At 33.1% G+C, this 11,679-nt stretch overlaps 2 protein-coding genes across 2 annotated transcripts; one reads left to right on the top strand and one right to left on the bottom strand.

The window, feature by feature from the left end:
- Positions 1–6,916: 6,916 nt before the first annotated feature.
- On the top strand, positions 6,917–8,785 carry LOC114183640 (adenylate-forming reductase 06235). Its single transcript, XM_085674014.1, has one exon. The coding sequence runs from the start codon at positions 7,055–7,057 to the stop codon at positions 8,693–8,695; it is 1,641 nt and encodes a 546-aa protein (XP_085530140.1). The 5' UTR covers positions 6,917–7,054; the 3' UTR covers positions 8,696–8,785.
- A 166-nt stretch (positions 8,786–8,951) lies between these two features.
- Positions 8,952–11,031, bottom strand: LOC114183639 (late embryogenesis abundant domain-containing protein / LEA domain-containing protein). The gene is made up of 2 exons (XM_028070722.2): positions 9,681–11,031; positions 8,952–9,402 (listed from the first exon to the last, which is right to left on the bottom strand). Exons 1-2 carry the CDS (start codon positions 10,977–10,979, stop codon positions 9,184–9,186), a joined length of 1,518 nt encoding a protein of 505 aa, XP_027926523.1. The 5' UTR covers positions 10,980–11,031; the 3' UTR covers positions 8,952–9,183.
- Between the last annotated feature and the right edge of the window lie 648 nt (positions 11,032–11,679).

The following is an 11,679-nucleotide window of genomic DNA, read 5'->3' as shown; positions in this document are numbered from 1 at the left end:
CTTTTCTTTTTCATTTATATTGCCTTTTATCTCTCTCTCTCTCTTTGTAAACTTAAAAAGTATAAATACAGGTAGTGTGTGTCTTTCATCCACAGTTACGATAATGAACTTACAGAAATTATTGTTTTGGCTCATTTTGATGACTGAGGTTCAATCAATGATGTGAAAGATTGATTAATGTCTTCTTTTCTGTTTTATCCACCATCAAGGTTGTCCCTATCAACCATAATGTGTTTGTGACGCCAAAACAAAGAACTCTGTTTTAGCCCTTTTTGAATGAAGATTTCTTGGATGATGAGTGTCACATATTCACACTCAACTTGAACTGTTATGGAATATATTCTTAATCAAATTCATCGTTCAGATTATTTTAAAGTGTCTGTTTCATTTGAAACTTTATTTTTCCTTTTTCCAAAATATGCTATAAAATAAACAGACAAACTCGACCTTTAGTCCTTTACAGTCTGTGATTATGCTTTTGATCATTTAAAATCAAATACATGATGCTTCCCTCCCAGTTACGTTGCTTTTTCATGTCATACAACTTAAAAAGAATTTTCTTCAGCATTCAATATTTTGGTTCATTCACTGTTACTGAAGAACTACAATGGTAGATATAATGTTTTCTTTTTGCCCTTGTATATCCACGAAAAAGTAATCTGCTTCTTGACTTTGTCACAGTTTTCTTGCAGTCTATTAAACTAAAAATTATTCTCACTTTGGATGTTGATTTCTCAAATTTATCAAGTTTTTTAATACGACAGAAGTTGAAACTAAAATTTTCACGAAACTACTTGTGTAGTGTTGAAAAATAACAAATTACTGAAGCTACACTGTAACAACCACCAAAGCCTAACAGATTAGTAGAAAGGTGAGTTCATAAAGAATTTGACTGCGTATGAATGCTAATACTTGAAGTCTATTTACTTAGTATAGTTTAACCAGTAATATAGAAGAATTCAAGTATTAAGTATATAAGCAAATTAACCACTAAAAAAATAGTTTTCCTACTGGTAACAAAGCAATTCTTGGAACAGAGTGTACTAATTTCCAATGAAGACAATTATTGATGAAAATCACTGATGGGTCAACACTGAAAAATCACCCCTTCAACTGCAACCACATTCTATTCTATGTTTGCTTCCTCAATTTCTTTTTCTATAATTATATGGCCAGAGATGTCACAATGATAAGAATTGAACCATAGTGCTTCAACATTTCACATCACTTGGAATAAAAGATATACCTTATAATACTACATTTGTACATGTGTATGAATTGCTTTAATTAATAGTTAATGAAATGTTCAGACTTGGTTCCGTATACACATAATCAAATCAACAGCAATATCAGAAGGAGATTACAAAGTTGAATGTATGAGAGATTCTCAATCCCCCTTTTGGATCACTCTTATCTGCAATGTGATAATGAAACTTTACTAAACTCATCACATTCTCCTGTGTTTCCCACAGTTATCATGTCTGTGTCAATGTCATTGCATTGAAAACCTCCTTGAAATTCATGTTCCTTCTCTCACAATTATCAAAACACCATTCTAGGTTCTTCATTCTCTTGCCTTTATATACCTCTATAATACTATAAACAGATTTTTGGAACAGAAAATATGAATAGGAAGTTATCCAAATAATGATTAGGAGTATTAAGTAGTCATACGTTAAAATGATGCTATAAGCGAATTATAGGATTTTACTGTGGAAAAAGGAGAAGAATATATTGAGAATTAAGTGTCAATAAAAAAAATCTCACATTACATTTAAGAAAAATTTGAAAGTGGTAAAATTCTTCTACAAAATTAGAATACTCCAAGTAACATGTATTTGTAACAGTGTCCTATGTGTTTGATTTTAGGGTTAAATATGATTTTAGTTTCTGAATTTTTGAAATTTGAATTCATTTCAATCCAAATTTTGATATATTTTATTTTCCAAACTTTAAAATAAATAATATAGTCCTTTTAATATAATTATATTTAAATTTTTTTGACGTGTCAAACGTTTTTCATTTTAATACTTGTGTTATTTACACCGTTTAACACGTTCTTGTTTTATTATTAGCTGAAGAACAAATTTAACAGATAACAAAAATGTATTAAAGTTTCAGACACAAACGAATTTTAATTTCGTGATAAAATTCAAAGATTAAAAATATATTTAATTTTAATTTTATTCGATATTTGTTTTTTTAGGTAGATTGAAAAGTATGAATATTATTAAGCCGAATCAGATTATGAATTATAAAAATGTATTGAGAAATACGCTGAGAAGGGAACAAAAAGGAGCAAAAGAGTCATGGAAGAAAGATCCATTTTTTAGAGTTTATCTTATAACAAATTAAAAATTAGTTTCCTTAGAAATAAAAAGTAATATCGGTAACAACTCAAAAAACGATTAAAGACATAGGTTCAATGAACTCTAGTTAAACAAAGAAAAAATGAGCTTTAAAATATAGGTTTACGTAGGATGAGGACTTCTATGTTGGTGGCAATTTTTCTTTAAAAATGGTTTGGCGAAATCGTAAGTTAGCTTATAATTTAGACGAACTCACCAAAATTTCAAGATTCCTTATGAATGAGTGTCAAGAACAATTTTCATTCTTGTAATTCTCTATTTTTGTCAACTTTAAATAGCAAGATACAAATTTATTAGATATATAGCACGTTTAGATAAGTTAAAATGAAATATTAAAATATTACTCAGTAAGGACTTGAATCCAAATAACGCAATATTACTCACTTATTAAATTATAATGTGCTCACTTAGAATTTTATTTTTCTTTTATTTACTTACAAATGAGATAAAATACTAAAACTAAATTTGAATTTAAATATTTTGAAATTCAAAAAATGGATATGAATAGTTTTGACAAATGAGTGAGAATATTTTTTTTCCTAGAGTTTTTGTTTCACATATTTTATCATTTTATCGAGAATTTTTCAATTTTAGTGACAATCATCCTTACATTTATCAAACTTTATTTGTGTTGTCTTTTTTTTTTTCGGTTTCTTCGTTTTTTGTTTTCAAATGTCAATTTTTAATTGATTTGAATATTTGGTTCAAAAGTTCTAAAATTTAGTTTCAATTATATTTGGAATCATATAATTTAGTATTCAAGTTAAGATTCGAGTTGTAGAAAAATATAGTATTTATTGTGGTATTCTTCATGTTATTATTTACCATATTACTTTTCACGCCATATTTTTCATTGTGTATTATTCATCACACATATTGATCATCTGAAGTACACTTAATTTTTTACAATTTTTTTTTTCTTCAAATTTATTATGGTTTATTTGCATATTGTTTTACATTTAAATCTACGATCTTTCAATTACATAAAATTCTATGAAGTAAAAAAAGAAAACGATAGTTAGCGCAATTTAAAATTAATATTATCTATCCAGTGAATGTAATATTTGTATAATGAGTCTTATTATAGTGGAACCCTGTAAGAATTCTTAAAGGAAAATGAAATATAAATTTGTTGGATTAGACTACTATAAAAATCAAATGTATCTCTACTTCAGTTATTACACTTATACAAAATTATATTAATCTCCGTGAGGTATTGTGAAAACCTCTCAAAAGTTGTTTTTAAATGATATATTGTAAAAATCTTTTACAGCATTTTGAATCTCTATTATTCAACTTCCTTTTAAAGTTAATTTATTTCTTTTCAAGCTTCTTAGTAATGTTTTGGTGTATTTCTTGGTGAGTTTTGTAATGTAAAGGAGACAAATCTTAGAGGGCAAAAAAGGTAATTTATGTCCTAGCTTGCATCCTATGTTTCACGAGGGATGGCAACGGGGCGGGGCGGGTACGGGTTTCGCTATCCCATACCCATCCCCGCATAAAAAATTCATCCCCATCCCCATACCCAAACCCAACGGGTATCAAACTTTTTTCTCATCCCCATCCCCACCGGGTAACGGGTATAATCTCGTACCCATACCCGTACCCGTGTTCTAACTACTTTAATATTAATTTTTATAAAAGAAAAAAAATTACGGTAAAGAAAACATAATATTATGAAATATTCAATATTAGGAGGATTTTCTTCGATGTCAAATACCTTAAAATAAATTATAATTGTTTACATTTTATATTAGAATACCAAATAAAATTTCATGTGAACCAAAACATTTATTAAATTTGCAAACTACAACATTGATGAACTTAGTTGATAAAATTAAAAAATATTTCAAAAAAATATAAAAGGAAAACAAATATTCAAATTAAAATATATTTTAAATGTTTTGTTTACTTCAATTTTTTAAATTCTAATGAATCTCTTTTTTATACACTAATAAAAGTTATAATATATCACTTGATCAAAATGACACAAAGAACAAATAATAAACATAATAATAAAAGGAAAAAAATATTCAAATTAAAATATATTTTAAATGTTTGTTTACTTCAATTTTTTAAATTATAATAAATCTCTTTTTTATACACTAATAAAAGTTATAATACATCACTTGATCAAAATGACACAAAGAACAAATAATAAACATAATAATAAAATTTTGACATAGATTTTGTATCTTTTGAACTTCAATATATGTTGGATAGTGACAAAAAAATATTCATAGCAATTACATTAAATTTTTATATTGTAGTAAATAAAAGTTATTTATACAATTAAAGTGAAAAAAATTACAGTATGATTAATAGTGAGTTATAAAATAACAAATAATTAGATAGAATATATCGAAATATTATTCTACATGATGAAAATAAACAATAAATAAAAATATTAAAAAACTAACAAATGTGTGTTTTAGAAATAATTTGAGAGACTATCGAAAGAAATCGCACAAAGGAAATCAAATGTATAATTAAGGTATGATAAAATGAAAAATACATTAGAGAACTAATTATTAAATTATGTTTGAAGTGGTTAAAATTAAATAGAAATATCATTAGTGACAAAAAAATTTGTCATTAAATTACAAATAAATTAGTAATTAAATTGGTCACTAAATCAAGTATCGATTCGATCATTGAATCAGTCACTAATTTAGTCATTGATTCAGACAATAAATCAACTACTACCACCAATGACGAAAAATAGTGACTGATATGGGTTACTGACTAAATCAGTCACCATTTCATGTTTTTCTTGTAGTGAATTATCATATACTATTCCTAAATATCATTATATATATATATATATATATATATATATATATATATATATATATATATATATATATATATAAAATTTTAACCACTTCAAACAGAATTGAAAGTGAAAAAATTACATTATGATTAACAATGAGTTATAAAATAAAAAATAATTAGATAGAATATATCAAAATATTATTCTACATGATAAAAATAAAAACAATAAATAAAAATATTAAAAAACTAATAAATGTGTGTTTTAGAAATAATTTGAGAGACTATCGAAAAAAATCACACAAAGGAAATCAAATGTATAACTAAGGTATGATAAGATGAAAAATATCTTAGAGAACTAAGAAAACTTTTCAAATATCAACATATATACTTAATGGTTGAAAAATAACGAAAATTATTTCAATGAAACAAAAGAGTTCTTCAAATTAAACAAAAATTAATAATAATAATAATAATAATAAGTAAAGAATTTTTTTTATATTATCTTAAATTGAGAGTATAAACATTCTCATGTGAAAGGAAAATTTATAATAAATAAAAATATTAAAAAATAATATAAATATTCAAATGTGAGGCATAATATTTTTTTTTTTATTAACATACATCATTTTAACATAATTACATAAAGGTTATGATAAGATAAATATATTGGAGATGAGAATGAGGTTCATGACAAATGAAATAATTAAAAGAAAAAAAAATAGAATATATATATATATATATATATATATATATATATATATATATATAGGAGTTACTTAATTAATTGTGAATATTTTAATAATTTAAACGAGAATGAAGATATGGCGGGGACGGGTTTATGGCGGGTATATGTACATCCCCATACCCATCCCCATACCCAACTGAAAAAGTCGGGAATTCCCCATACCCATACCCATACCCAGTCAATGCGGGGATTCCCCGTCAAAACGGGGACGGGTTCGGGCAATACCCACGGGGACGGGTTTATTTGCCATCTCTATTCACGAACATCCGAAAAAAAAAAATATTCAATTTTCGACAAACTGATGCTTGAGAGCATATAATTGTCTGTAAATTAGATTCCTTTGTTTGTATCATTTGTCGGAAAATGTTGTAATGTAAAGTAGAAAAATTTGTATCTCCTATGGTTATGGCCAACAATAATGCTAAGTTCATAGGACCTCACCAACAACAAGATCACAGAGATTTGGTGGGTATATAATAGGTTTGAGATTTTTTTTTTCTCTAGCACATTCGAACGTGCAGTCAATGTGCCTATTGTTTATTTTGTCAGAAAAAAAAAAGAAAAACTGTGTACAAAGGAAGAGCTTATCATGTTTGAACAAGCAGTAATAATAACGTAGACACAACGAAATTAATCAAAACGGGAAATGTTAAATAATCAAACTGCTACTAATTAGTGCACCATGGTCTCATTTTATTAATATTTGTCTTGATATCAAATCATCTCAAAACTATTTTGTGCTTATTTCCAAAAGATTACTACACCATAAATGACTAACAAACAAGACTTCTAACCACACACACCTTGCTATAACAAGAATTATCATCACATCTCTTCGTTAACCATTGACCTTAGTATAATAGTTAAATGCTATGGTATGAATTATTATTAGATAAGACTGAATTTTGAGATCATGATAACATTATTTTCCATTTCTAATGAATCTTTGACTCTACATTACAGCTTTTATTATAGTATACATAATATTAAGAGAATTTCACGTAAGTGGTTTTTGCATACTATTTTATTTACAAACACATTGTGTAGGAGCTAACATGCAACCCTCTTAAGGAATTCCACCAACTAGTGCTGCAATGGATTATGATATTATCTATTTATCATTGCTACATTCAACCCAATAGGTTATGAATTCATAGTGGAAGCAATGGAAGAAAACACAGAGATAAAGATAGCCAGGTTTTCTAGTTGTCGCGGGGTAGCATTTGAAATCAATCCTAATAGAAGCAACCCCTTTGCAATTGCATCACCAACAAAGCAGGAACAAGTCAGAACTTGGCTTTGGCTTCCATGGACTCGAACCGATTCATTCAGAGTTCTTCCTCAGCCTCAAACAATCAGTCCAACACGGAGCAGAGGCAGCAGCCACTTCTGTGACATTGACATTGATGCTAGTGATGTTGAGGTAGAGTTCATAGCTGAACTTCAAGACATAGAAAAACCAGATAAAGCTAATGGTGCTAAGGTGCAGAAGCTACTTTCCAGAACTGATCCACCAAAGAGGTCAAGGTTGTCCATAATTCTGCTAGATCAAGGGTTCACATTCTACAAAGGGTTGTTTATGGTTTGCATGGCCTTGAATCTGGTGGCGCTGGCTCTTTCAGCAGCAGGGTATTTCCCTTATGCCAAGACAAGAGCTACACTGTTCTCTATTGGGAACATTCTAGCTCTAACACTGTGCAGAAGTGAAGCAGTTTTGAGAGTTGTTTTCTGGTTGGCTGTGAAAACCATTGGGAGGCCTTGTGTTTCTCTTGCAATCAAAACTGCCACCACTTCGTTTCTTCAAAGTGTTGGAGGAATCCATAGTGGTTGTGGGGTTTCTTCTATAGCCTGGATTGTTTATTCCCTTGTTCTTACTTTGAAAAACAAGGACAAAACTTCCCCAGAGATTATTGGTGTTGCTTTCACCATCTTCTCACTCATTCTACTCTCTTCCCTAGCAGCTTTTCCTCTTGTCCGCCACCTTCATCACAATGTTTTTGAGAGAATCCACCGTTTTGCTGGATGGATGGCTCTCGTTCTTCTCTGGGTTTTCGTTTTTCTCTCCACAAGCTACGAATCTAGCTCACAAACCTATGACTTGACCATGTCTGAGGTGGTGAAGATGCAAGAGTTTTGGTTCACTTCAGTTATCACAATTCTGATCATCATTCCTTGGCTGAGTGTTAGAAAGGTGGAAGTTTGTGTATCGGCTCCATCGAGCCACGCCTCAATCATGAGGTTTGAAGGGGGTGTGAAAGCAGGTTTACTAGGGAGAGTGAGTCCTTCACCCTTGTCAGAATGGCATGCCTTTGGGATCATATCTGATGGAAAGAAAGAGCACATGATGCTTGCTGGAGCAGTTGGTGACTTTACCAAGTCCTTGGTTAGTGACCCACCAAAGCATCTTTGGGTCCGAACCATGCATTTTGCAGGCTTGCCTTACCTAGTAAATTTGTATCAAAGGGTGTTGTTGGTTGCCACAGGGTCAGGGATTTGTGTGTTCTTGTCATTTCTTTTGCAGCCCAGTAAAACTGATGTGTGCTTGATTTGGGTGGCCAAGGATATTGAACTGAACTTTGGAAAGGAGATAAGAGAATTGGTGAACAAATACCCGAAAGAGAAAGTTATGGTTCATGACACAGCAATTTCTGGTCGTCCCAATGTAGCTGAGATGAGTGTGAATGCTGCCGTTAGGTGGAATGTTGAAGTTGTTATTGTTACAAGCAACCCTGAAGGCAGTAGAGACGTCCTTAGGGCATGCAAAAGGGCTAACATCCCTGCCTTTGGCCCCATTTGGGACTCTTGAATGCCTCAAACACATTGTGAAAGGCAAGTATTCATTAGTTCTCTGTTTGACTTCAACAGGGTATCAACTAATAATTATTCATCAACTTGTACATTACTCTGAATTCCTTCCTTCTGCTTGCTTTTCCAGTTCATACAGACGGTCATATTTTAACATTAAAAATTGTTTTACGTGCAAGTTCACAACAAAACCAAACAAGTTTAATCGTTATTCGATGGTAGCTTGTAAAATATGTTTAAACCAAGTATGAACGATATTTGGAGAACTCAAATTTAGTATTTTTGTAGCACGTTATTCTGCATGCTTAGGAAGCCACACGCATTGTTTACAAACAGTTCTTATACAGTGACAAAAACCCGTAGAACAAACCCAAAACATGGAAATTACAGAAACCAAGTATGGCATAAAACTAAACCTTAAAACACAATGGCTGACGTAGACTCAGCTCAACTCAAGCACTCTGTGACCCTTCATCGTGTTTGGCACGATCAGTTACCAGTGATGTTGGCATCACCCAACTTCTCATCAGTGTTTTTCAATGTTTGACCAGTCACACCCTTTCCTTCTTCTTTGGTCCCTCCTCCATCAAATGGTTTCTTCACCTTCGACCCAACATCGCTTCCCCCACCTTCCTTCGGCTTTTCTGCATTTTCTGCATTCTGGATTACAGTTTCGCCCATTCCTTCTGATTGCCTCTCTTCAGCTAACTAAATCAGAGTACCAATTCTCAGTACACAGTCTTCCAAAAGGCTAATTGAAACACATTTTTCTTACACTCCTACCTCCACAAGTACACAAAACTAACATAATTTATGTAAAAAAGTATTTTTTATTGAATGAGAATATCACAAAAATTGTCAGAAACAGTATCTGGTCATACGTATATGATTAAGGAGAACCTGACAAGATAAAAACTGTTTTTTTTTAGGCTGAGTTAGATTTTAGGATGATATAAAGAGTATAAGAGTGACTATATTGAATGAACCTGAGGTTGGGATGCTCTTTTGGCCTCCAATTCCCTCTGTGCCTCTTCTTTCTTCCTTGCAGTGTATCCCTTAGCAGATTCACCAGCTGAAGCAGCCAAACATTTGACAGCACCTACCGACTTTGAAGCAAGTTCAGCTGCCTTTTGCCCCGCATACCCCGCCGCCCCCTCAACCACATGGGCCACGGCCTTCGTCCCCTCCACCGTCATCTCCGTCGAAAATTGTGCCGCCGCCCACCCCACCACCGGCGCCCTGTCCTTCAAATCCCCAGCCACCTTCGCAGCATACCCCGCCGCAGTCTTCCCACCTTCCACGGCAACATCCTTCGCTTGAACCGCTTTCTCCCCGACGTAACTCGCTGTCGTGCCACCCGCACTCTTGGCCTTCTCCGCCACTTGAAATGTGTACCCTTTGGCCTTCTCTGCCACCGGCGCAGTTTTTTCCGAAGCGGCTTTCGCGGCACTTGAAATGGTGTCTTTGGTTATAGCACAGCCTTGTTGACCCTTCTCAACCGCTGCGTCCTTCGCTTGTGTTGCAACTTGAACTGTACTGTTCAGTGTCTCGCTCGCTGCTTGTTTCGCTTTCTCGTACCTCTTCTTCAGGTCTTTGGAATCAACCTGTTCCAACGTAGATTTTTCACTTTCACTCTCTTCTCTTGGTTTCCGAGTATTACTATCACCTTGTTCCAAAGTGCTAGCTATAGCCGCGGTTGCATTAGCACCAAGTTCTGATCCTCTTCCTTTCTCTGCCACTACTTGTCCTTCATTTTTTCTTCCTCTTTGTGTTCTTCCTTTAACCTCCCTGGTTCGTGTTTCCAGTTTTTCTCTATCCTTGTTCCCTCTTCCTCCACCTTCAGTTTTCATTTCGAACTTCCCAACATCACGAACACCGCCACGACCTTCTCTCTCTTCGCTTCCAACGACATTCGCTGCATGGTCACTTATCTTCACTTTGTCAGCGAGGGACTCAAACTGTGCACCCAACCCCTGAGTCTCTATGACTTTCCCACGTCCACCAACATCCCCAGTGGCTTTCCCTGCACGCTCTTTGACCTGATTTCCACCTTGTAACGCTTGCGGAGGCTCTTTCCCGGAAAGGTTCTCAAAGTGGGTAGCCATCTTTGGAACCGTTTCTTTCTCACGTCTCTCGGCGGTGGTGTTTTCTCTTCGAGCCAACTGTTGAGACGCCATGTTGTTGTTGTTGTTGTTGTGTATTTGTGTTTGGTAAGTAATAATTTTGTTGAAGTGGTGTAATGTGACAGTAGAATGCAGATTGTGGGGGTGTGGAAGGGAATGCATGTTGTTAAAAAGAAGAAGAGGTGGAGGTGATGGGTTTGCATGGAAGAGGACATGTGTAAAAGGTGCAGTAGGAAGTGCAACGTGTGAGCGTGCTACAAGAACACCTGAGATGAACAGAGGAATATGAAGATGTGGATTACAGGGGCATCATTGGATAAAGAAGGTGTTGGAGAGTTCCATGTTTGAGACACGTGGCAACTTTAATAAGTGCCTCGTATTGGTGTGCGAGTACATAGGTACTGCCTCCAGAACATTAATCTAGTTATATGGATTTTGATTTGTGGAATAGAAAGGACTGAAAGCCCATTATGTAGAATTCCAGGAGGCTTCTCTACCTGCACCCCATATTTTCTTCCTACACCGTTAAATTGAAAAATACCAACTTTACCCCTAAGTCATGTGTTACACCTCCAATCATCTCTTTCTCTCGCGGTATCCCATGTCTTTATGTAAGATAGCGATGAATGACGAGGGTTGAGGAAGAATTCGAGTACAAATACAACAGTTCTTTTGAACCGAGTGTTTAGAAAGTATTTTTAGATCGAAAAATATATTTCCAAATATTCACTCCAAAAATTATTAAGAAAAATATTTCAAATTAAGTTTTCTAAAAAATATTTTCAAATTCATAAATATTTTTCAAAAAACCTAAATTCAAATTTTTTTGTATATTGAGGTGCACAAGATCATTGATGTACGA

This window comes from Vigna unguiculata, chromosome 5, assembly GCF_037176805.1.
Source record: "Vigna unguiculata cultivar grain cowpea cultivar isolate G323 ecotype 2 chromosome 5, ASM3717680v1, whole genome shotgun sequence".
Taxonomy (NCBI): Eukaryota; Viridiplantae; Streptophyta; class Magnoliopsida; order Fabales; family Fabaceae; genus Vigna; species Vigna unguiculata.
Note: the sequence above shows the minus strand (reverse complement) of the source record. Positions and strands in the feature narration are given on the sequence as shown.